Here is a 27,474-nt window from a genome sequence, read left to right as displayed (position 1 = left end):
TGACAAAGCGGAATATGTCCTAAAAAACTGCTTAATTTTGTGGTGGGACAAGCAAAAATGGCCATCTATTTGAGTAGGAGAAGAAAAATTGCACAGGATGTAATGCAAAACACTGTTGTATTTTTTTGTTTTTTTAACTTGGTACAATCTAGAATCTTAATTGATTTTTATTATTATAAAGTATTGATGATCTGCTTTCTTTTGAAAATATTTGGAGCTGTAATGATGCTCTGTGCCATTTTTGAAGAGGAAGTCTTCAAAACTTTGACTTTTTGAAGTCGCATCATTAATAACTAACATGATCTATCAGTGGAAAAAAGGGTTTTGATTTTGACTCTTTGACCCACTGAACGTTTCTGTGATTCACACCATGAATAAGACACATTAAGGGAAGCATTTCAACAATTTTACGAATGCACTTTAGAAATTCAGAATCGAATCATTAATTTAATTGTATCGCATTGTGAATCGTCTCGAATCTAATCATTCTGAATTTGCGAAAATTGCTCTTGAATCAAATCTATGAATCATGAATCAAATCGAGTCGCTGTCGACCCAAAGATTCACACCACTAATTTATTCCAGGAAACTGAAATATGCATGTTTTGTAAGTGACATCATATCCTAAATATCAACCAAACACACCAACAATCAAATATACATTTTACATATTTGTTACATTTAATTGACAGTTTATTGTGGCATCACTTCACTTCTGCCTTTCTAAGAATAAACCAGATTTAATTCTCCTGAGACACAAATAAAGATTATTCTTAAGAGGTGCTGCTCACAGAATCATATTCAACAGTTATTGATACAGATAAGATTAGTGAAAAACATAAAGACACATAAACACACCAGATATGCAAAGAGATTCTTAAAACACACATATATTGTGTTAGTATTTTAGACATCTAAAGAATATTCAATGATGTCAGAAAACTTTAATAAGATCACATTATGTTATGATAATTAACACAGAGAAATATTACAGACTATTAAAATATAATTACTGTAGAAGATTCACTCAGAAATGACTAAAGAACAAATTAAACAAATGAAAGTGAATAAGAAAAATAAAGAATGAAAACAGTGAATGTAAGTAAACACACAAACATTGCCGTCTTCTCACTCCTCAGATCTGCTGCAGATGAAGTTGAGTTTGTGAGTCTCAGGAAGGCTGATCCAGCGCTGATCTCCTCCAGACTGAACTGCTCCTTTTCTCTTCGTAAGGCTGCAGTTTTCCGGTGTCGTTCCGTTCCCTGGAGCCCAGTTCTGATAGCACACGATCTCTCCGCTCAACCAGAGCCACATGTTCATTTGGCAGTAGTTGTGTAAACCCAACCACACCGCCTCAGTAGACGCATGTTTAACCACATTCATCACACTACGCTGCATCTCGTCTGACTGAACCGAGACCAGATCCGTATAATTCTGTCTGCAGTATCTCAGAGCTTCAGGCCACGTCAGATTCTCTTTGATCAGAATCAGTTTATCTGGACACAAAACAAACCACAAGCAAAAACTAGAGAGAGACTGATCAAAAACAACATGCAGAACAAACACTGTGGAGGAATCTGTCATGTCAGACATGTAGTGTGAACTTTAAGATATCTGGAGGTGATGGATGGATTGTGTGTGTTTGTGAGGATCTGCTCACCTTCATGACACACAAAAGGATATTGGAGGTTGCAAGTGACGTCACGCCATTGACCCAGAGCGTTTGGTTTGATCACTGCACAGTTTTCAACACCTCCAGCATTATTAGGTTCACCAGAATCCCAGTATCTGAATGAGGAGTTACTCTGATCTGACCACTGCCATGAGTCTCTGAACAGACCGATCCAGATCCATGATCCTGATAACCCAAGACCACTAATGAAATTATTTACCTGTTGATTCTCATTCTGGTTCCTCACAGTGACCAGATCAGTGTGATTCTGTCTGCAGTAACTCTGAGCGTCTCTCCAGTTCTTCGTCTGATTGACAAAGACGAGTCCTGTGTTCACTTTAAGAAAAACAAATGGAAAAAGATTAAAGAATCAGTTTATTCATTATTCTTATTCTGATTTATAGTTTTTTATGTGAATAAGAGCAGCGAAGCATCAGAAACACATGTCATTCAAAGACTGTTTCAACAGCTGATGATACATTGAATATTGAGGATTATTTTAAAGAAATAACATGAGGTAACATTTGTGAATATCCTGATGATTTTAAAGCACTTTCTATTTGTCCATTATGTTTCCTTACAGTCTCTATGAAGTACTGGATTCAGACACAAAGAGCTGAATGAGAGAAACAGAGGAAGAAGTTACACTGTAACTAAATATGTTAGTTAACTAGTCCAAAACTTTAATTTGACTGTAGACTAAACTTCTAAATTATCAGTTGCAGTTTAATGGACTATTTCTACATGGACTGGACTAAAAATACAGATAAAGCTGTATGAGCTCTAGTCACTGCTGTATATTTAATATGAATATCAACATATCATTACTATCTAGATAAATCTCTCTCTCTCTCTCTCTCTCTCTCTCTCTCTCTCTCTCTCTCTCTCTGTATTTTTTTCCCGGTTACACTTTACTTTAAGGGTCCAGAATAATGCATTAGTTAACAATATTACTTGTTCACAATTAATTTTCCGGTTACACTTTACTTTAAGGATCCTGAATTATTCATTAGTTAAGCATTAATTAATGATTAACTTGTTGAGAATTATGTATTAGTTAAGCATGGACACAACAGTAATCAATGATTAACTTAACATAGTAAGGGCATATAAGCCATTATTTACAAATTATTAAACATTTGAAAGATACACATTTATTATGACCACCTATTCTAAAGTGAAAGGTATATTGTCATTAGTTAAGGCACTTATTGAGTGATATTCAAGTTTATTGACCAGAATAAGCAAATAAATAAGGCTAAACTCACTAATACAGTACTAATAAAGAAAATGTTACCCTTAGTTCTAAAGATAGGTTCTTATTTGTTTAGTTATTCTGCAACATGATCTCACAATGTAAAATGTGGTTCTACAACACGTTAATTACGTTTTCCATACACTGAAATGTACAATACTGACATCACTAAAAACATTTTGCTCTGTTTGTGACTTCCGCTGCAGACTTGTTTCAAAGGACTGCACTTTAAAACCTTTTTTTTTTTCATGCAATAACAAATACAAAAACAAGACAATAATAAACAATACAGAACAATACAGAGGGTTACATTACAACAACACACAGAATATTAAACTAGCTTAAATGATTGACACCATTGCAGAGTTTTACATGCAGTAGAGTTTTTAGAGTTCCTCAAAGAATTTAGATATAAATCAAAATCTTTCTTAAAAATAAAAAAGGAGTTTTCTTTGAAAAAGTAGCAAGTTAAGAACATATTTAAAATGATAAGGGTCTGATTTCAGATATTCACCAAAAACTTTTTTTTTTGTGGCTTATAAAGAAGTTTAAAGATAGATACCTTTTAACAAAGTTTGAGAAGTCAACCCAAACATTTTTGCAATACACACATTCTAAAAACAAATGAATAATGGTCTCATCAAACTGAAGACAAAAGGAGCATAAAGGGGGTGTAACGACTGCGAGGATCAACCAAACACAGACTAATCTTTTTCCAAATTCAACCTTTCCGCTTCTCGCCGAATGAGGGGGGAAGATTTCTTCAGAACGTCTCATGATCATCATCAAGCTGGTCAATGCTTGCTATGTTGCCAAATACTGATTGGTGCTGATTTTTTTTTAAGTACTTTAAAAATTAATTACATTTGTAGCCTACTTTTAAGGTTAATTTGAAAATGAATAGGCCTAATTATAATTTTACTGAAGTCATATTTGATTGGGGTATCCGTACTTTTACTCAAGTTCTTGATTTGTGTACTTCATCCACCACTCCACTGAAAAAAACCCTGGATTATTGTAGTAACGGTAACTACTGTATATGACTGTTCATTAGTAGTTACTTCTTAGTTATTTTTTTCTTGAACCTTAATTAGTAGGGCGAAATAGTCGTTCCGAAGCTTTGCAAGATCCCGAAGCGCAGATGTTTCGAAACACTGATCCGAAGCGTGATTCAAAACACCCATGTCACGTGACTATGGCCAAACGAAGCCTCGAAGTGTTTCACTAAGTGTTTCATCAGGTGTGGTCCGCCGAATCAGCGTTTGATTGACACGGTCGGGAACAGACCACACAATCGCACATCTGTATAAAAGTGAAATCAACGCATATTGACCTCGTGTGTTTTTGTGAGAGGAGTTTGATTTTGAGATAGCGGATTTTTGATGATATAGTGACAAAGTGTGATTTGATTAGTTATAGGCTATTTAGGCTTACATTTAAATTTACACAACACATTGACTGATAGGCTAGAGACAGACAGAGTATAGGGGAGAGCGGGGCACAACCTAACGCTTTTTGACTTTCTCAGTTTGTGTAAATCTACTTATGGTTCAGAGTATTATTTTTTTCCCACATTAATTTCCCACATGTCTAGTACAATTATGTGTTTTTGTTTTATTAATACAGTATATACTTTTTTCTTGATATACCCCGAAAGAATGGAAGTGAAATGTGAAACATGCCCCATAGGTGGAGTACATTGTAACATGTCGTGGGGCACATTGTAACATAATATATGACAGCTTAAAATGTTATCTGATCTAATAAAAAAAATATACAAAACAAACTAAAATATTTTCTAAATAAAATACAATTAAAAAACTTTTTCATATAAAATAATGGCAATTTTTAATAATTAAATAGAAACTCATTTTTGAGTTTTGACAATGAACACATGAAAACACAGCTATACAACATAGTTCAAAACAAATAAATAATTAGTAATTTCTGAACATTGACACTCAGGGCCCTATTTTAACGATCTGAAACGCAAGTGTCAAAGCGCAAAGCGCAAGTAACTTTGTGGGCGGGTCTTGGCGCTGTTGCTATTTTCCCGGCGGGAAAAAATGACTCTTGCGCCAGGCGCAAATCTAAAATGGGTTGGTCTGAAGAGCTTCATTATTCATAGGTGTGGTTTGGGCGTAACGTGAAATAAACCAATCAGAGCGTCATCTCACATTCCCTTTAAGAGCAGACGCGCTTGTTCTAAAGCGGATTCCTATCATAACGGCGGATTTGCCAGGCGCGCGCCAGGAGCGGTTCACAGCCAAGGAGAGCAACGTTCTCGTCAGGGACGCTGGGGATGGAGAAACCCACCCAAATTAACTTCGGTTAAAAAGGCGTATGATAATTTGGGTAAATGTGTAAGCTAGATGTATGCTTTTATAATAAATTATCTATCTATCTATCTATCTATCTATCTATCTATCTATCTATCATAATAATGTATGATTTGCAAAAATGAAAACTGCTGCTTCTGTGTAGATGAGAGAATCAAAGTGTATGCGCGTTGTGCACACGCTACATTGATTATGGCCAAGCATGCACCCTTAAAATAGCATATGAATAACATGCGCAACGCGCCACTGACTTTAAACTATTTTTTCCTGGTTAGTGGCGCAATTGTTTTCTAAACCTGCAAAATAGCATGAAGGAACGTTTGCGCCGGAACACGCCTCCTTTTTTGCGCTGAACCGCCCAGGGAGCGCAAGTTCATTCCCTAGTTTAGCGACGTGCTTCTGTGGAGGGAAAAGCGCGCTTTGCGCGGGTGCAAAATAGGAATGATACATGCGTCGGTGTACAAAGTCAATTGCGCTGGGTGCAAGATAGGGCCCTCAGTCTTTATTCACCTTTTTCTCACGTTTTCTCAATAAAATTAATAAAAGTATAGAATATAATAGCATATTTCTAATAGGGGCACATTGTAACGCAGTGTTACAACATGCCCTCGCCTGCACAACTGGGATTTAAACCCTGCTAGTGTCTTCTGCTAGTTAGCGAAGCATTAAATAACTATCTCAACTGTTAAATAACATCTTGGAGATTAAAATAATATCAGATTTGTCTTATTTTAAAAAAACACAAAAAATAGAGATGAAACATTAACTTAAGTAAGAAATTTACTTTTGCTATGGTTTAATAAATGTCTATGGATATCTTCCAAAAAAAAAAAGTAATTTTGGCGGATTTTTTTTTTTTTCTATATAGTGTTGATATGGCAACTAGTAAATAAACAAAGTTTCGTCATCCAAGCATGTGCGGAAGTATTTAAAACAAGCGTGTTACAACTAACCCCGCGTTAGGTTGTGCCCCGCGCTCCCCTACATATAGTGACACATTAATAGATACATAGATAAATGACAGCTAGATTAATATATAGCCTACATATATAGATAGATTATAGATACATATATAAATACATATATAAATACATATATATATATATATATATATATATATATATATATATATATATATATATATATAGATAGATAGATAGATAGATAGATTATATCTAGATACATATCTAGATACATTTATAGATTATATAGATGCATAGATAGATTATATACATATCTAGATACATAGATATATAGATTTATATAGATTGATAAAATGGAGGCTCCCCAGAAGAGATGCCACATTTGTGGTGTGGGAGCATATCCGTTTAGAAACCCCAAATAAAGTGAGATGTGTGTATTGTAATCGGCAGCTAGCCTACTGCAACAATACATCATCCATGATGTGCCATTTGAGGAGCACTCATCCTGCCATTAGGGTGCAGAGGATGGCATTCCCCCTGTACCTCGGCCTGCTACTGACACTGCTGGGCCATCTAAGCAAGGTATGCATTGTTTGAAATATAATTATAATTGAAATATAATTACAAACTGTTGGGACACTTTTTAGAAAGTCCATAGACCTGTGTCAACCTAAGCCCTACAACCTAACGTCCCAATCACAACTGCCAATCATGTTAAAAACAGCTTCATTGTGAATATAATATAATATGATTTATACTTCATATATGCAGTCAGTTTAGGATTTGTTACTAACTGCTGTTTTCATTTTCATTCCGAGCCACAAATGTCAACATCAGGATCATCATCATCATCAACAACATCAACACAAGACAGTTTATGGGAACTTTTTGATAATCGTATCCATGAAACCCAGATGATACACAATGCTACAGCTGATGCCATAGTGGAAGTGAAAAAATACCTCAACAATACGTTTTTGCCCAGAACTCATAATCCCCTAGGAAAGAGAGAGCAGTAATCTTTCCTCATTTGTATGTCCTTGCTAAAAAATATCTTTGCATGCCAGCAACAAGTTGTGAGAGGATTTTTTCAAAGGCTGGAGAAATTATCTGTAAAAAAAGAAGTAGGCTAAGTCCTTCCACAGCAGAGAAATTAATATTTTTGAATAAAAATCTATAAAAAAGTGAGACATTGTGGCTTGATTTCTTTTATTAAAGCCGAACTCGGCAACTCTAGCGAACTCTAGTCACTTCTTTGCTGATTTTCCCTTTTGTTGTCGCATGTTTTCCCCACGAGCTCCCCCTACAGCTGTGGGGGAGCGTATATTTCACAACACGGTCGTAAAAAACTCACTTGCGGCGGCCTCCTCCCCCTCTCTACCGCTGCTCATGTGCGTTTGTTTTGATCGGAACAAGCCAACGGTATCGTGTGGAGTGATGTCTACCGAGGTGGGTAATCTGGTAATACATCATACATGCGTGTGTGTTTATGTCGAATTGCCGTAAAGCAATTCGTGTTTCGCGCTCGTTCTCGTTCTCATTCTCGCTTCTCACGAGACTTCCAATTTCTTCTTACCGGGACGGTAGTCCCAAAGTTGCAAGGTTGGTTTTCCGCCTGGGAACGCTGGGGGGAGCGGGGAAAGTCACCAACATCACCAGAACAGGTTGTTTAACCATCAAAATGATTTCTAGACAGTTTTATTAAGTTAAAAATGTTACCAAGTTCTCCTTTAATATTCATTTTTCATTACCAAAATAACATTATGCACAGTGAGGAGCCTACAGGTTACAAGCTTCACATATTAAAAAAATACAATAATAAAAAACAACACATTTTTTTAATGGCTCGTTGTCAAGGTTGTTTCAGATCAACACCTGCAAGTGACCACTAGGTGTCACCGTTGAGACGGGTGTCGGATTGTTTCGAAGCCTCGACACAATATGGCACATTTGCTTCAACTGTTTCATTGTTTCACGAAGCCTCGATCTGCCCATCACTATTAATTAGTAGATAATTAATAGTAGTTCTTCAGGAGATATGACATAATTCATTAGTTATTGATTAACTAACTGATACTTAACACAATCATACAATTCTATTACATACTGATTAGTTAGCACATCTCCCTTAGTAGTTAACAGTAGTGAAGAAGTAGTTAATGAAGAATTACCCATTATTTCTTCAATAATTCCTTATTAGTTATGCAGTAAGTAAGATACAGTATTCTAAATTGTTACAGAGATCTTTTCAGTTTTCCAGAGAGCATCCCTAAAATAACGCATTGTGAACTGAAGAATAATTCCGCAAGGTTTTTTTTTTTTTGACCAGAGGGCAGAGTGTCGTCGCTCTTCACTTTTCCCAAACGGTGTACCACATCAATTAATTTGTGATATTTACCAGCAAAAGCTGGGACAACAGTCTCGCATATATCCAGAAATTTCTGCCTGATGTTTTCTCCTGGTTGTTCAGGTAGACCGTGGAGCCGTCTCTCCTCTTGTACCTGGAGAGATCCTGTACTTTGTTCTCCAATTCACAGATTTGTCTTTTGGCATTTGTCACCCGCTTATCAACTCGCTCCACATCCCCCTTTACATCTTTAATTTCTTCTGCCAGAAATTCGACTGATACCTTCACTTCTTCGATGCCTTTGTCAAGGAACAACTGCACCAGAACAAGTGTCGAACTCCACAGTAACACTTGCACCAAGATTTAAAGATGAATCCATCGGCTTAGATTTGCGTTTTTTATCTTTGGTCATAGTTCAAAAATCCTTCCAGCGGTTCGAGCACATAACACTGATGAACAAAATTAAGGTGACGAGAAAGTTAAAATGTGTTAGGCCTAACTAACAAAAATCTAAATAAAAGGATAGGCCTAATTCACGACAACGAACATGTAACGGTCACCAGCTGGAGTGCCCTTGAGAGCCACCAGAGGGCACTCCACATCAGACTCTCACGTTCACTCTCAGACTACATTTCCCATACTCACTGCCCGGACTCATCATCTCTGATCACTCATCACATTCACCTGTACCTCATTATCACTGATTGCATTCACCTGTGTCCCATCACCCTGTTAGTCTCAGCCTATTTGTATCATGTTCACTCATTCACACGTTGCGAAGTTTTGTATGTTGTTGCACTGCAGTTTCTTGTTTCTTGTTTTTCGGATTTCTTGCCCTGTTCCCTGGATTACTCTTTTGCCTCTGGCCCCTGCCTGTTTTGTTTGTTTGTTTGTTTGTTTGTTTGTTTGGACTGCCTGCCTGTGTACGACCCTTGCCTGTTCTTTGGATTACTCTGTTACGAACTGCTCCGAGACTTGAAGGTTGGGATCCAAATGCAGCTTTTAATAAACAGAATGTCATACAGTAAACTTTATTAAACTCATCAGTATATTTTGTGTCATCATTCAGACAATTCAGATCGTCAGACGGAGTCCTACAGCAGGCTTGCATTAATAGTGTAAGCAATGCCAAATAGGTAATAATCATAATCATAATTAAACTAAACTATACCTGTTCCAACATATATTCTCTGACTCTATAGGCATTTTTATGGTCGAAATGAACACCATTACTGTGACTGTTTTATTATTATCATCTTCCCTGTTCTGGCTCTGATCGCGGCTGCTTAGGCTCCGCCGTCTGTGCCGTGAACTAGCAGCTCATTAGCATTAAAGGAGAAGCACTAAAACAGTGTGTTTTTCACAGACCCAAAAAATGATGATTTAAACGTGCTGTAAATAAAATTCTGTTGGGTATTTTGAGCTAAAACTTCACATACACACTCTGGGGACATCAGAGACTTATTTTACATCTTGTGAAAAGGGGCATAATAGGTCCCCTTTAAGAGCATCTCTAAATTATGCACCCTTTTATCACCTGCAATGCCATCGTGTAACCACTTGATGACTGTATAGCCCTATACATGAACATATCAAGATGCTGTATATTCCTTGGTTGCTGGGTTTTTATTCAGACATAATTAGTTACTTTTTGTCAAAGTTGAGTTTATGTTGATTTAGTATCAGTTTTTCATTACAGTCAAATCTGGACACAGAAAAAGCATTTTGTTATTTATACTAGCTACATATAATAATAGCTTGATCAGTCACACGAAAGTAATCACTAATCAGAATCAATATTGACAGTGCGACCAAGACGATATTTCAAAATATATAATTGAGTGTTAAATACCACGAACAGAGACATGATGTGAAAAACACTGCATCAGAATTGTATTATTACATAAAGAATGGGTATTAAATGTTTTGATTGTAAAGTTTAGCATCTGCTCAATGGTGTAACAGATTATATAATATATCAATTTTCAATCCAATAACATTAACACCAGCTTGAAATTCAGTATGAATGTTAGTCAGCTTTAATCAGCCTAATGGTGCACAGCTTATTAAGCAATCATGACTTATTTGTTTATTTATTTGTTTATCTATTTATTTAACATGTATGTGTGCATTAAAAGTACCATTTCGGCAATGAGAACGTTTCTGAGCCAAATGAAGATAAAGATGTGTTCTGGTGACTGGCGTGTTTTTTGAACCAACCAGATAAGAGTAAACCTAGAGTCAGCGAGAAGCTCATCTGATTGGCTACATGAAGAAGGTGGACCCGCCCTCCTCTTCATGCTTGCAAAACTCAAAGAGTGAGAGGACCGTGCCAAAACTGGAAGCGCAGGTAAAAGAAAGACGAAACTGTACAAATCGGGTTATTTAGGGAACTGTTTTGCCCCATGCACACAAGTCATTTAGATTTGCAACAGTTAATTTTTTTACACAAAGTTTGATTTTGCGCAGTGAATCTGTTTTGCAGTTCCTAACTCTGTTGTTTTCGGTCGCAAATTGCTGTTCACGGGCCTGCAATGCTTTTGGCCGTATTTGTGCGCAAAAACCGCGCCAAAAGTGTAAGCGCGGAAAAATGGAAGTCAGAAGAATACAGATCATTTTTATTTTGCGTTAGCATGAAGCTTCAGCTTCACAATACATGAATTACACTTACGAAAAAAAATTAAATGCTGCAAATATTTTTCTCTTACACTTGAAAGGCGATTTACACCTTTACAAATCTTCTCTTGCGCATGCAAATTTAATTTACGCTTGCAATCTTATGTACACTTTCACTAATCTTACCCTGCGCATGCGATTCTTTATGACATCATATTACTTTAATAGCAGTGAACACTGCGTAGGGACCCTGTCGAATGGAACGCACCTATTGGCTCTTGCCTGCTTCGTCACAGATTGCGACATGCCGTGAAGTGAAGCGGGATACCATTTTCATGAATTAATAACTTAAATTCTGCTCTGTACCTAAAACAAAACTATTATATATCAACGGAGAGGACTGCGACTGCAACTCATCGTCTTTTGGACTACTATTGGTACCGCTTTTGACATTTTCTTAAAGGGTAACTAAACCCTAAACCAACTTTTTTTAGTTAATGATCTGTAAAAATGAGGCTTTATTAGTGCTGTTCATTGATTTGAGTAACTTTTTTGACATTTGGGTATAAAGTGTTTTAATTTTACAATAAATGGTGTAAAAACGTCTGAGTGCTGCCCTCTTCAGGTTGAACGGTGACTACTGCAGTTGAATTTTCCTATTGGATGTTGCGGTGGCAAGTGACGTAAGCGGTGGCAGGTGACGTAAGCAGGTTCCAGCTTTACCACGCCTCTGGTACGAGCTCACCACGCCCTTGGTATGAGCTAGCATATCTGTGTACAGTGGTCAGGAGGGTACGTGTAGTGTTGCTGGTTGCAGCAGCACTGCTGGACTGCATAGCTTCCCAGCAGACTTGGAAATTAGGCGCCAGTGTTTGCATGCACTTGGCTTGGAAGACCATGAGTTTGAAACCTGCATTTTACGCGGGATTGCTTTTCCAACGCAATAGAGGTGGAAATGGGCTTCTCCACACAGCTCGCGCTGAAAAGCGACGCAGTGCAAAACGCTGCTCCTCCTGCATGGACTCCACCACCGCAGCGGCGTCTTGATGTGAGTGATCATATATATAAATCACAATTTATGGTTAGGCTAAAGTTAATCCTCTGGGGTCGACAAACGCGTCGGCGCATTTTGCTGGATTTTTTCACATAGCGGCAAAATATGAATATGCCTATAGAGAGCGCATGCTATTGACATCAACTTGATAAAACCAGAGAATGACGGGCTCTGATAAAACTCATCAGATGCATGTACTTTACGTCGTCTTGCGACCCTGTGAGTCACTCAGCAGGTCTCAGGTGCACGCCCCTCCCCCCCCAGAAAACTCACTCACTCAACATAGGTCTATGAAACTTCCCCCAAAAACTAACATCCCAAATGAAGCTAACACACTGGCAGAACTCTGTGTCCTGTTACAGAACACATTGAGACTGATAAGAGTTTTACAACCCCAAAAGGAATTTGCAGGGAATTGTGACTCACTTAATTCTGTCTGAGAAGGAGAAATAAACCCTTTTAATCCTATATATATCCTATACATTTTAATTATATATATATATGTGAAGATTCTTTTCTTAAACATCCAATCAAATTACATGTTCAAATGCCCTACAAAGGGTCGTAAAAATGTCTCTCCAAATGGAAAACTTTTTTATTGGCACACACACCTCCAGATGGTGTGACATAGGGGTGGGCGATATGGCAAAAATATCATATCACGATTTTTTTCAGGAAAATCACGATTAACGATTTTATCACGATTCTTTTTTATGTTGGTTTTACTATTGCTACTACTATAGTAAAAAAAAATCCTGACTGAGGTTATCATAATTCATGCATGAAAGGGTTAATATACAAATTAAATAAACAGTGCTTTATGTTTTCAGCTACAATTATACATTGATACTTATTAAAGCTACTATTAAAGTTATCAGTCAAGAGCAATGAGTGATTTTCTCTTTGCATTTTGTTGTTTTAACATTAAAGGGATAGTTGTTCTAAAAATTCAAATTGTCATAATTTACTCTCTCAAGTTGTTTTAAACTCGAATAAGTTTCTTTCTTCTGTTGAAAATAAAAGTTATTTGGAAGATTGTGGGTAACCAAACAGTTGATGTACCCCAGTGACTTAGTATATTTTTCTCCTATGGAAGTCAATGGGGAAAAGCTACTGTTTGGATAGCCACATTATTCAAAATATTAATATTAGAAAAATATTAGAAGGAAATTAATACAGGTTTGGAACAACATTAGAGTGCATAAATGATGAGATAAATTGTGATGATGAAGATAAGACCCAAATGCGAAATAGAGGAACAGTCTCTTTAATTGAGAGAAAAGGTAAGTTCAACAGAAAAATGTTTCCTCTTCTTAGAAAGACAACAGAAAAGTCGCCAACAAGGCAGATGCTCTATTTACAGATAACAGAAAGACTCGTCTTGAGTAGGTAGCAGCAAACAGCCGGGGAAAAGGATCCAGCGAGCACAGTCCTCTGATCTCTTATGTGAGTTAGGAGCAAACAGATGAAGAGGCGAATGTTCAGGGTGAAGGTCAGCAACCGGCAGGCTGGACAGAGTGCAGAACAAATGGTTACTAATGAACAGATAGAAATAGACCTGTGCCTGGCTGGATGAATAATCGGTCTAGAACTCGTGTAGACTCGGACAGCACTTGGACGGGACTCAGACTAGACTCAGACAGGACTCGGACTGCAGATAAGAAAAGACTTCTTGCATCAGTAGCGTACGAAAATAATCTGGCAAAGAAGCAGGGAAAAAGGGAAGCTAGAAGTAGCAAACACAATTAGAGAAAACAGAGAACAGGAGTGAAGGAATTAACATGATGACAAGTAGTAACTGGAAACAGCTGAAGATAATTAAAGGTGAACTGAGGTAATGTGTGAGTGTGTGTGTGTGTGTGTGTGTGTGACCAGAAGAGGGAGACAGAGAAAGATACCAGAATGATGACAGTACCCCCCCCTCAACGAGCGCCACCTGGCGCTCCCAAGGCAGGGATCTGGCGGGCCCGGAGGAACTCATCAATAAGCGAGCGGTCCAGGACGTCCCGGGAGGGAATCCAGCTTCTCTCCTCAGGACCATACCCCTCCCAGTCCACTAAGAACTGGTATCCCCGACCCCGACGACGCATATCAAGAAGTCTACGAACGGTGTAAACAGGAGCTCCCTCGACACGAACAGGGAGGGGGGGGGGAAACGAGGAGGCGCGCGCACGACAGGCTTGATGCACGAGACGTGGAAGACAGGATGAACACGACGAAGGTTGGGAGGAAGTTTCAACTTGACGGCGACAGGATTGATGATTTTAGAAATCTGAAAAGGTCCGATGAAACGAGGAGCCAGCTTGCGGGACGTGACCTGGAGAGGCAAATTAAGTGTGGAAAGCCACACTCTCTGACCACAAGCATATCTAGGGCTCTTGACACGACGTTTGTTAGCGGTTCTTTGAGTACGCGCCCTTGAACGACAGAGAGTCGACCTAACTCTTCTCCAGGTGCGCCTACAACGTTGGATAAAAGCCTTAACCGACGGTACATTAGACTCGGCATTCTGAGAGGGAAACAGGGGAGGCTGAGAACCTAGGCAACAATGAAACGGAGAAAGACCGGTAGCAGATGTAGGTAGAGAATTATGGGCATACTCAGCCCAAGGTAATTGTTCGGCCCAAGATGAGGGGTTACGGAAAGCCAAACTACGCAGAAGTTGACTGATAATTTGGTTGGTGCGCTCAGCCTGACCGTTAGTCTGGGGGTGAAATCCCGAGGAGAGGCTGACGGACGCACCAATCAGACGGCAAAATTCCCTCCAGAACTGAGACGCAAATTGAGGACCTCTATCTGAAACGACGTCTGAGGGGAGACCGTGAATCTTGAAAACATGAGTAACCATTATCTGGGCCGTCTCTTTGGCAGATGGAAGTTTAGCGAGCGGAATAAAGTGCACAGCCTTGGAAAATCGATCCACGACGGTCAGGATGACGGTGTTGCCGGTCGACTGGGGAAGACCCGTAATAAAGTCAAGCGCGATATGAGACCAAGGACGAGACGGAACAGGAAGGGGTCTAAGAAGACCAGACGGAGGAGAATTACTCAACTTAGTCTGAGCGTAGACAGTGCACGAAGCAATAAAGCGACGCGTATCACGTTCGAGAGTGGGCCACCAGAAACGTTGACGAATGACAGAGAGCGTGCCCCTAACGCCGGGATGGACAGTCAATTTAGAGGAGTGAGCCCACTGAAGCACCGCTAACCGTGTAGTAACTGGTACAAAAAGGCAATTTCTAGGAACGTTACGTGGAACAACGGAGCGAGAAAGAGCGCGTTTAACTTGTCTTTCGATTCCCCAGATAGCTGCTCCAATTACTCGATCTGACGGAACGATGACTTCGGGGGTCGAGGCAGCTCCTGGGGAATCAAAGAGGCGAGAGAGAGCGTCGGGCTTTATGTTCTTAGAACCAGGGCGAAAGGAAATGGTGAAATCAAAACGACCAAAGAACAAAGCCCAGCGAGCCTGACGAGCGTTAAGACGCTTAGCGGTGCGAATATACTCTAGGTTCTTATGGTCAGTCCAGACGATAAAAGGAACGGTAGACCCCTCTAACCACTGTCGCCACTCCCCCAAGGCCAAACGAATGGCGAGCAGTTCACGATTCCCAACATCATAATTTCATTCCGCGGGCGAGAGGCGGTGGGAAAAAAAAGCGCAGGGATGAACCTTGTCATCAATAGATGAGCGCTGAGAAAGAACCGCTCCGACGCCGACTTCGGACGCGTCAACCTCAACTATAAATTGTCTTGTAACATCAGGTGTCACAAGAATTGGAGCGGTGGTAAAAAGCGACTTTAACTGATCAAAAGACTCCTGAGCAGGCTTTGACCATTTAAAGCACGACTTGACTGAAGTAAGGGCTGTAAGAGGCGCAGCTACTTGACTAAAGTTACGTATAAAGCGGCGATAAAAATTTGCAAAGCCAAGAAAGCGCTGAAGCGCAACACGAGAGTCAGGAACTGGCCAATCGGTTACTGCCTGTACCTTAGTGGGGTCCATCTCAATGCCCTCAGCCGAGATAACAGAACCCAGGAAGGTGACGGACGAAGCGTGAAAAGTGCATTTCTCTGCCTTAACAAAAAGACGGTTCTCTAGGAGACGCTGGAGGACTCGGCGTACATGTTGTATGTGAACCTGGAGAGAGGGTGAGAAGATCAAAATGTCGTCAAGATATACAAAGACGAAAATATTGAGCATGTCCCTTAGGACGTCATTAATTAAAGCCTGAAAAACAGCAGGAGCGTTGACCAGCCCGAACGGAAGAACCCGATATTCAAAGTGACCTAACGGGGTATTAAACGCAGTCTTCCACTCGTCCCCCTCCTTAATGCGAATAAGATGGTACGCATTACGCAGATCCAATTTAGTAAAGACTTTAGCTCCTTGCAGTAACTCGAAGGCGGATGACATAAGCGGTAAGGGATAGCGATTCTTAACGGTTATGTCATTGAGCCCCCTATAATCTATACAAGGACGCAAAGAGCCGTCTTTTTTCTTGACAAAGAAAAAACCCGCGCCGGCAGGAGAGGAGGACGCGACAATAGTACCAGCGTTGAGAGATTCAGAAAGATACTTCTCTAACGCATCGCGCTCAGGAGCAGACAGAGAAAAAAGCCTTCCGCGGGGCGGTGTAGTGCCGGGAAGGAGGTCAATAGCGCAATCGTAAGGACGGTGAGGGGGGAGAGAAGTGGCCCGTGAACGACTAAAAACCGCCCGCAAATCATGATATTCCTCCGGGACCCCGATAAAATCACCCGGTTCCTCCTGAGAAACAGAGACAAGAGAAACAGGAGGATTAGCAGACATTAAACATTCGACATGACATGACAAGTTCCATGAGAGTATACTATTATTAGACCAGTTAATGTAGGGATTATGTTTAACTAGCCAGGGGTGTCCTAAAACTACTGGAGAGTAAGGGGAGTGAAAAACTAAAAAGGAAAGAGTTTCGTGGTGGTTGCCTGACACAGTGAGCGATAAGGCAGAGGTCTGCAGATGGACCCTAGGAAGGGAACTACCATCTAGGGCAAAAAGGGGAGTGGCTTCCTCACGTCTCTTCAAGGGAATACCTTGTTTGAGTGCCCATGATTCATCAAGGAAATTTCCTTCGGCACCAGAGTCAATCAAAGCGTTACACGAAACGAAGGTACCAGACCAGCGTAGAGTTATGGGAATGATGGTGCATGATTTAGATGGAGAGATCAGAGAGGTTGCGCTCGCCAGTAATCCCTCCTCTACTGGCGAGCGCTGGCTTTTACTGGGCAAACGGACACAAAATGGTTGGACGCCCCGCAATACATGCACAGACGATTTATGAGGAGGATTTTCCCTCTCTTTGGCGGAGATACGAAGACTACCAAGTTGCATTTGTTCAGGCTCTGAGTGGGAAGGAGGAGGGCTGGAGACAGCAGACACAGGAGATGGTGAGGCAGAGTCCATGACTCTGGTGCGACGGCGGAGATCAAACCGCTTCTCAATGCGGATGGCCAGCTCGATGAGAGGATCCAGACGGGTGGGCAGTTCGCGAGCAATTACCTCGTCCTTGACGTTCGCATTAAGCCCCTCTAAGAAACGTGCGACCAGGGCTGGTTCATTCCATCCACAAGTAGTCGACAGGGTGCGAAATTCAATGGAATAATCCACTACTGTTCCTCTGCCCTGGCGAAGGGACGAGAGTATTCGAGAAGCCTCTTCCCCATGAGCTGAGCGGTCAAACACCCGAATCATCTCCTCTTTAAATGAGTCGAAGCGAGTGGTAAAGTCTATACCGGCCTCCCAGGCGGCAGTCCCCCATTCCCGAGCACGTCCAGTTAAAAGAGAGATGACATAAGCCACCCGAGCTCGGTCCCTCGAGTATGTGGTAGGCTGAAGGGAGAACACAACCTCACATTGAGTGATAAATGAACGACACTGAGTAGGCTCACCGGCATAGCATGGTGGATTGTTAATGCGGGGCTCGGGGGCTTCTGAAGACCTGGGAGGAACTGGCGGATCTGTCCTGAACTGATGGACCTGTAAAGACAGATCGGTGAGTTGGGCAGCCAGCGTCTCAACCGCGCGCCGGGCGGCGGTCAGCTCCTCATCGTGTCGACCGAGCATGGCACCTTGCAATTCGACTGCCGTGTGAATCGGATTCTCCTTCACTGGGTCCATGGTGGGGCCAGATTATTCTGTGATGATGAAGATAAGACCCAAATGCGAAATAGAGGAACAGTCTCTTTAATTGAGAGAAAAGGTAAGTTCAACAGAAAAATGTTTCCTCTTCTTAGAAAGACAACAGAAAAGTCGCCAACAAGGCAGATGCTCTATTTACAGATAACAGAAAGACTCGTCTTGAGTAGGTAGCAGCAAACAGCCGGGGAAAAGGATCCAGCGAGCACAGTCCTCTGATCTCTTATGTGAGTTAGGAGCAAACAGATGAAGAGGCGAATGTTCAGGGTGAAGGTCAGCAACCGGCAGGCTGGACAGAGTGCAGAACAAATGGTTACTAATGAACAGATAGAAATAGACCTGTGCCTGGCTGGATGAATAATCGGTCTAGAACTCGTGTAGACTCGGACAGCACTTGGACGGGACTCAGACTAGACTCAGACAGGACTTCAGACAGGACTCGGACTGCAGATAAGAAAAGACTTCTTGCATCAGTAGCGTACGAAAATAATCTGGCAAAGAAGCAGGGAAAAAGGGAAGCTAGAAGTAGCAAACACAATTAGAGAAAACAGAGAACAGGAGTGAAGGAATTAACATGATGACAAGTAGTAACTGGAAACAGCTGAAGATAATTAAAGGTGAACTGAGGTAATGTGTGAGTGTGTGTGTGTGTGTGTGTGTGTGTGTGACCAGAAGAGGGAGACAGAGAAAGATACCAGAATGATGACATAAATGATGAGATAATTTTTATTTTTGGGTGAACTATCCCTTTAAGGACAAGCGGCAGGGTGTTTATTGCTACTGTCTCTTTAAGAGTTGCGCGCGACGCTACACGCATTTGACAAGCAGATTTTCTCTCAATTTTCTCAAGTTTGCTTTCACTTTAGACATAACCGACTTTATGTAAACCTTGTGTGTATTTAACAGTATTAGCACAATAAGACTTGAAAGATAACTTAGTCCAGTAGGCTATCCAGGCGCTGGTAGACAGGCTTTTAGTGCATGCAAGCTTCACATGTAGGCGCTGAGGAACGCACACCTTAGAACAGCACATCAGCAGCACGCGAATTAAAGGTGCTCTAAGTGATGTTGGGTGATGTCATTTCTTGTTGACGTTTGAAGTATTGTCAAACAAACTGGAGGCTAGCTAGACCCTCCCTCCTCCTCATCCGAGCACTAACCCCCCAAACCCCACCCCCAAATTCTTCTTGTCAGTTATTGGCTGGAACAGTTTGTTATGTTTTGTGGTGCTGGTTAGCCCAGTTTGTTTTTCTTGCTGTTTGTGGATCCTGGGCTGTCTACAGAGATCGCATTTTTTTACAGTGTGTTCAGGGGACAGGCAGCTAGCAGATAGCAAGGAGATGTTTGCTGGATGTGACAAAAAATATTTTGGCCTAAAAAACTCGTGACATCGCTTAGAGCACCTTTAAATGTTTAACCGACAAGGCATTAAAGCACATGAAAATTATGAACTTTTGTGAACTGTTAGTTCCCATTCCGCTGCGTTAACATTTTATGTGAATATATGTCGCGTTGTTCAGTATGTTGTTGACAGAGGCCCCAGAACGGATATAATGCACGATTCTACGATATTTCTTCAAAAGCAGATCGTGGAGACATTTTAATCGTCCACGATCAAAAATCGTCATATCGCACACCCCCAGTGTGACATATTCACGCTTTAAAAATCACTGATCACAAGATCACGTTTTTTACTCTCTTAGTCCCTTTTCTGAAATCCTGATGTGAAGAAGATGCTGAACTAGAAACTTCTAAGAACCCCCAAGCTTGTGCCAGGCTGCGGCCTTGTCTTTCCATTCACCAAAGATCCTCTGACTACCACTGGTTCTCTCTCATCAAGACCACATCAGCAAAGATCAACTGGAGCCTCAACAGATTTCATCAGGACAGTTTAATTCAAATGGGCGAGACATGCAAGTATCAAACTTTAGTCTCATTATTTGATACATTAAGAATCCTTACCCCTTTAAAGAAGGGTGTGTTAGAACTAAACTGATGGTTTGCTCAAGGCTGTTGATCTGCTGAATTTCAAACAATGCTATAACTTCTTGCTTTCCTGTATTCAGTGTGTTGTGTTGTATGTGTGTGTTCGAGTAGTTTAAATGTTTAGTCTAGTTAATAAAGTCTTTCTCGGGTCACACGAAAAGTTGTCCGTGTCTCAAGCTCATATCTGGAGTCTCTAATCATAGATATTGACTACTTGCTCTTAGTAGTACTGCACAGTAAAAAAGACATCTCCCAAGCCCTGGAAATGTACATTTCTTAGAATTAATAAACAATTAATCCTGAGTGTTCACGGGACAAACAGGTTAATTGATTGTAATATTAATTTACAACATTAAGTTAATTATACACTGTAAAAAAAAAATTACATCCCCAAGTCAAAAATTTCAAGTGACCGATAACATCTAAATTTTTAAATTAGTCTGACGTATTATTTCTCATTGAGCCAATGTTAACAGCCTATTGCAACAAGAATTTCACTTGGGCCAATTGAAAAATTTAGATGTTATCGGTCACTTGAAATTTTTGATTTGGGAGGGTTAGAAATTTTTTTCAGTGTATAAACTGATCCAAATGTTCACAATCAATTATAACAAGTTATGATTGGTTATTAATATTTCTTGACAGCTAATTTGCTACACTGTTATGTTTTTCTATATAACTCTATTTTTTTTAAAAAAATGGTTATGGGTAGGTTTAGAGATTTGAGTGGGATTAGTAGTTCAACATATCTTTTTAATACTATATTGTTACTAAAATTGTCATTTTCCTAAATATTTCTGTCAATTACGTTGTGTATCATTTTATAATGGGCTATAACATTTATCTATAAAATGGTAAAAGGGTAATTATACAGATATATTTATGATATAAAAGATTCGTAAATAATATGTAACGCTTTTTTGCTGTAAAAGTGCAGTATGTTTATGTTTAAATGTTGCCAAAACGTCCATGTTTGTCACATTCACCGTCTGTCTGCGTCCTGCTCACTACAGTGCCCAGAATCCTCCTTGTCTCCACACCTGAACTCACTTTCTCAATTACCCACCTGTTCTTCATCATCATCAGTTGCATCACCTGTCTTGTGTTTATCTGTGTCTGTATATAGTTCCCCTTGTCACTCATGTCCTTGTCGGTTATTGTTTGTGCACCAGCACACTGTTTCGTGTTTGTTTTGAGTTTTCCCTGTTAAAAAAACCTTTTGTTATTTTGGTACTTCGCTTGGCTTGTCTCCTTCCTCACCCGGACCTTACAATGTTGTACCTTTCACCATTAATCCAAGTGTACAAAAATGTATGTTTTGTGTCAGTAAACGTTACACATTAATACTTTAATAACAATTGAGGCCACCCAATAAGTGCCATAACTACTGAGAATATACCTTTCACTTTAGAATGGGGGGTCAAATTGGCTTTATCAAGTAGTCGATTGTCGAGTTCACGCGCGTGATCATAGGTAACTAAACATATGCACGTGAACTTGACAATCGATTACTATGGACTTCGACCGAAAACAGGATGTAAATATAGGTATGAGCGCTGGCTGAAATAACATCACTTTTATTCATATCTTTCACATCTACTGCAGTCAGATTCACCCGTGTTCACTCTGAAGGAATCACTCACATTGGCTGTGCACTTGTAATGACACATCAAGGATGTTAAGAGGCTAAAAGCAGGTTTAAAACTTGCCCCATTGAAGTCAACAGGGTGCAAATTTTAAAAAGAGGATAACACGGTGTAGGCAACACTGATTTTTGTCGTTGTTCTCTGTATTGACAGCACTCCAAATTTACAAAAAAATTAGCTCAATGTTAAAATTGACCGGAGTTCTCCTTTAATGTCAGTTTAGCCGTAATTATTGGCTAGAATAAGGGGTCAAATTGTCTTTATTACACTATTTTAGCAATTTATAACTGCAAAACCAGCAGTAATCAAACATAATTACTAGTTTATTGTTCAGTTAACTTAAAAAAATGGCACAGAAATGTAATTACATCACTACAAAAAAATAATATATGGTTTATTGTTTTGTAAATTATGGCTAAAATGTGTTTACTGTACATTCAATTAATGATTAATTACTAGATTGTTTTTGTTTATTTATAGCATAAATGTGTATCTTTCAAATGTTTAATAATTTGTAAATAATGGCTAATATGCCCTTACTATATGTTAAGTTAATCATTAATTAATATTGTGTCCATACTTAACTAATGCATAATAGTGAACAAGTAAATCATTAATTACTATTTTATTAATACTTAACTATCGCATAATTAAGGACCCTTAATATAGTAATAGTGTTACCAAATGTTGTGTCTATACAGAAATTGACAGTGAAAGTGTGACGAATATCTACAGCCTCTTTTATATTCGTGATCAAAATAAAAAGTAATAGTTTTTAGTACTGCATTAAAATTTGATATATAGGGTGCATCTATAAATGAACGGTTGTTGTAGTTATAAATAGCTTCACTCACTGTTATTGCAGATAAAATAAAGAGTATCCGTACATGGTATATCCTCCAATTTTCCATTTTTCATTATTCCACAATAACTGGTTTCAGGTTGTCCAAGTGCCCAGTTCAGATAGAGCGCAGGTTCACCTGAAGACCACTGCCATTTATCAACACTCGTCCTCTGCAGCCCAATCCAGACATTCTGAACACGTCCATCATTCACACTCTTCTTCAGCTCGTTCATGTCGTTCATGTTGTCAACGGTGGCCAGATCTGTGTATTTCTCTCTGCAGAATCTCTGAGCTTCAGTCCAGTTCTTCGTCACGTTTATAAAGTGATACTGACGCTGAACACATTCAGATACGGAGCAGAGAGCTGTGAAAGAGAGCGTTTGATTTAATGCTTTTCATAACAGGGTCAAACCTGATGAAACTATAAACCATAAATAAAACAACAAACACACTCACCAGTGAGAAGGATAATCAAATATAGAGTTTGGTCCATTTCTGAGGAAGAAACACATTGAAAACCCCAAGTACAAAAACAAAAACAAAAAAAAAAACTCAAGTTTTAACATGATCATGTAATAAAAACATTTTATCAGCATAACACGATTCACAATCATTGAGACAATATTAACATCTGAAAGTGTAATTGTGTTTGAAGAATGAACATGTTCTTACTTTAGAGGTTGTGTGTTTCTGTCCTGAGTCTGATGTTTCTGTCTGCAGATTTAAACTACGTGATTATTATATCTGCTCTCATCCCTCATTCAGCTCATCACGTCACTTGTTTATTTCTCTGAAAACCCCTTTTCCATATTTTACTTCCTCCTTATTTGTGTTTCTGCAACTCTTTCCCCTTATTTGCATCTTGGCGCCTGTCGGTCTGTATCAGTCTATGTTAATATGGACCTTGTCAGAAAATTATATACATTTGAACATTAATAACTAAACAGTTTCTCTAATGTTATTGCTGGACTGTATAACTTGTGTTACATCCCTGTTCAATTTGACATGTATGTCTGTGTTTCTCTGTATTTGGTCACTTTTTATCTGTTTGTGTGTGAACTGAACAACCCACTAATGATGTGATTGATGAGGGTTGAGTTCATTAGTGAAGATTGGTGATACTGGTTACTGAGAGCCTTTAAAAGCCCCTGTTTGAGACTCCAGTCAAAGAGAAAGAAACGTGTGTGAGATGAAGGAGTGAGTTTGACTATTGAGAGAGTTTGTGTTGAGAAGAGGGTTTGAAAACTGTTTTTGCTCTTATATTTCTTCTTTTTCTTCCTCTTCTGAGAGCCGAGATTGCTGGTGTTGAGGAGGAGACACGACAGACATTCCCAACAGAGACGAGATAAAGACATTAAAGTGCTCATATCATGCTTTCATTCCCCTGAAGTCCATTTCTAATGTTAGTAAAGGTTGTTGGACTCTCATTATCTCACTGAAATAATATCATCATCTTCTGCTGCTGCTGTTTCAGAATAAACGTGTCTTTATTTCCTCTGTCTAAATACTAACTAAATGTTGTTTTTTTTTTTTGATTTAATCTCTTTGTGAAAATTCTTATTTTCTTTCATTCCATACTCCTTCTGTTTACTGTTTCTTTGTTTGTTAATAAAACATGAACACATCTGCATGTAAACACATCCTCATCACTCATTTGTTTATGTCCACATTTAGACGTTCAGTATGGACAATATTTACATCTCTGACGTGAAACAAAAGGAGAAACAGTGAGTGTTATTGTTCTAGTCATTACGTTTCATTCAGTCTTATTCATCTGTTAGTTTTATTGAAACAACAGGAAAGTCACGTTATAATTCTGTCCTAATTTAGAGAATCATTTTAAGTTCACAAAGGTCTAAGTGAATGTTGTTAAATGAGACTCTCTATCATTTCCTGTTTACATCACCAGCTGTTCCCGCCCACCGCTCCTGTCGCCTAGCAACTGTGACAGATGCCATCAGGACACAGCAGAGACGTTTCTGACAGACTTTTAAATACAAAAATGGAGCCATGTTTAGTTTTTTAGAAGCCACCGGCATATTTCAGGCTGAGACAAGACCATAGACAGTTAAAATCATGGCCTTTCAGGCCTTTCCTAACTGAGCATGCAACACAACTTCTCATCCAGACCCTGGTCATATCTAGGCTTGATTACTGCAATGCTCTTCTGGCTGGACTTCCATCATGTGCAACTAAACCTCTTAATATGATTCAGAATGCTGCAGCTCGTCTTGTCTTCAATGAGCCCAAGAGGGCCCACGTCACTCCTCTGTTCATCTCTCTGCACTGGCTACCTCTCGCTGCTCGCGTCAAGTTCAAGGCACTGACGCTTGCTTATAGATCTATCACAGGCTCAGCTCCCTCCTACTTTCACTTTCGCTCCTATGAGTCTACATCCCTACCAGAAGCCTACGATCGGTCAACGAGCGACGTCTCGTGGTTCCATCACAGAGAGCCACAAAATCACTTTCCAGAACATTCTCATTCACGGTTCCATGCTGGTGGAATGCTCTCCCCACCCTCACCCGGAATGCAGAATCCCTGACAACCTTCAAAAGACAACTGAAATTCTTTCCTTTTCCTTTAATCCTCCCTTATGAGGCTTATGCTACTCTGACCAATGCCTGAACTTCGTATTTTGAGCACTTCTTGCATTGTTTTTACCTCTTCACGATGACTCACTTAATTCAGTCCTAAATTGTAAGTCGCTTTGGACAAAAGTGTCTGCTAAATGACTAAATGTTAAAAATGTTAAGCAGGCCTTAGCAATGCCACATGTCAGCCAAGATCAAAAAAATATAACCAGAACCCGGCCTTATCTGAGCCACAAAATCTGTGTATATTAAATATGGAGTCATTTCAGCTTTAATAAGCCTGTTAACAAGTAGAATCACTGAAAAAGAAGAGAACTGAAAAAGAGATGAGCAGAAACACAAGAACTACAGCTGACTTCAAGGAAATCAACTGAAGATAAAAGAAGACATTAAATCTCTCAAGATCTCAGCAGAGGAGGGTTAAACAACTCCACTAACAGCGTTACCAGCTTCACTTATTACTAACCAGACTGACTATATTTCTGTCAGACATCTACAAAAGTTTTAATTTAAAATTAACAGGGGTTTTACTCTGTGTTTCATTTGAAGTCACCATAACAGTGATTAGTGTTTCCATTAGTTTGGCTCTTAACTCTTATTATATATTTTGTCTTTTTTTGGCCCCTGTGACAGTGTGTTTGTCAAACACATTTGCAGCAGCAAAGAAAGCTAAAGTGAAACAAAAGCAGATGATGAGGATTACCTGTTGATGGTTTTATAATCATCATGAAATAGACTGATTCACTGATGTCTTTTGAATCTAACAATTGTGTTGTACCATTAATATATTCACATCACAAACCCTGTGTTACTGCAGCATGAGATCCAGCAATATTATAACAATCAGTTAAACTCCTCACTACTCACTCCTCACTCCTCAATCCTCGACTCCTCACTCCTCGACTCCTTGCTCCTCACTCCTCGACTCCTCGCCCTCATTCCTCAACTCCTCACTCCTTGACTCCACACTCCTCGCTCCTCGCTCCTCACTCCTCGACTCCTCACTCCTCGCACCTCGCTCCTCGACTCCTCGCTCCTCGACTCCTCACTCATCACTCCTCGCTCCTCGACTCCTCGCTCCTCGACTCCTCACTCCTCACTCCTCAACTCCTCGCTCCTCGACTCCTCGACTCCTCACTACTTGACTCCTCGACTCCTCGCTCCTCGACTCCTCGCTCCTCACTCCTCACTCGACTCCTCGCTCCTCGCTCCTCGCTCCTCACTCCTCACTACTTGACTCCTTGACTCCTCACTCCTCGACTACTCACTCCTCGCTCCTCACTCCTCAATCCTCGACTCCTTGCTCCTCGACTCCTCACTAATTGACTCCTCGACTCCTCACTCCTCACTCCTCACTCCTCGCTCCTCGCTCCTCGACTCCTCGACTCCTCACTCCTCACTCCTCACTCCTCGACTCCACGCTCCTCGCTCCTCACTACTTGACCCCTTGACTCCTCACTCCTCCACTCCTCCACTCCTCGCTCCTCGACTCCTCACTCCTCACTCCTCACTCCTCGACTCCTCGACTCCTCACTCCTCGCTCCTCGCTCCTCACTCCTCGACTCCTCGCTCCTCACTACTGGACTCCTTACTCCTCAACTCCTCGCTCCTCAACTCCTCAACTCCTCACTCCTCGCTCCTCGCTCCTCACTCCTCACTCCATCACTCCTCACTTATCACTCATCACTCATCACTCCTCAATCCTCACTCCTCAATCCTCACTCCTCACTCCTCACTCCTCTCTCCTCACTCCTCGATCCTCACTCCTCAATCCTCGATTCTCACTCCTCATTTCGCACTCCTCGACTCATCATGGTGCAATTAGAAAATTGAGATATCCTTCAAGATGGCTGAGCTCGATTGGTTTCCGGGTCATTGGATGAATGAATGAGGCATTTATATAGTGCTTTCATATCTACTACTGTACACCCAAAGCGCTTTACAATCATATCAGGGAATCTTGGATGGAGGATGGAGGACAGAGGAGCAAGGAAACGAGGAGGGATATTGAGAAGCACCC

General features: G+C 40.2%; 1 protein-coding gene across 1 annotated transcript; it reads right to left on the bottom strand.

Moving 5' to 3' along the window:
- Positions 1–581: 581 nt before the first annotated feature.
- Positions 582–23,576, bottom strand: LOC311078638 (C-type mannose receptor 2-like). Its single transcript, XM_084107566.1, has 5 exons — positions 23,533–23,576; positions 23,317–23,355; positions 22,871–23,224; positions 1,661–2,008; positions 582–1,496 (listed from the first exon to the last, which is right to left on the bottom strand). The coding sequence occupies exons 2-5, from the start codon at positions 23,351–23,353 to the stop codon at positions 1,129–1,131; spliced, it is 1,107 nt and encodes a 368-aa protein (XP_083963692.1). The 5' UTR covers positions 23,354–23,355; positions 23,533–23,576; the 3' UTR covers positions 582–1,128.
- Positions 23,577–27,474: the final 3,898 nt, after the last annotated feature.

Source organism: Abramis brama (genome assembly GCF_963993115.1).
Source record: "Abramis brama genome assembly, chromosome: 3".
Lineage (NCBI taxonomy): Eukaryota > Metazoa > Chordata > Actinopteri > Cypriniformes > Leuciscidae > Abramis > Abramis brama.
This window is presented reverse-complemented; position numbering and strand designations above follow the sequence as displayed.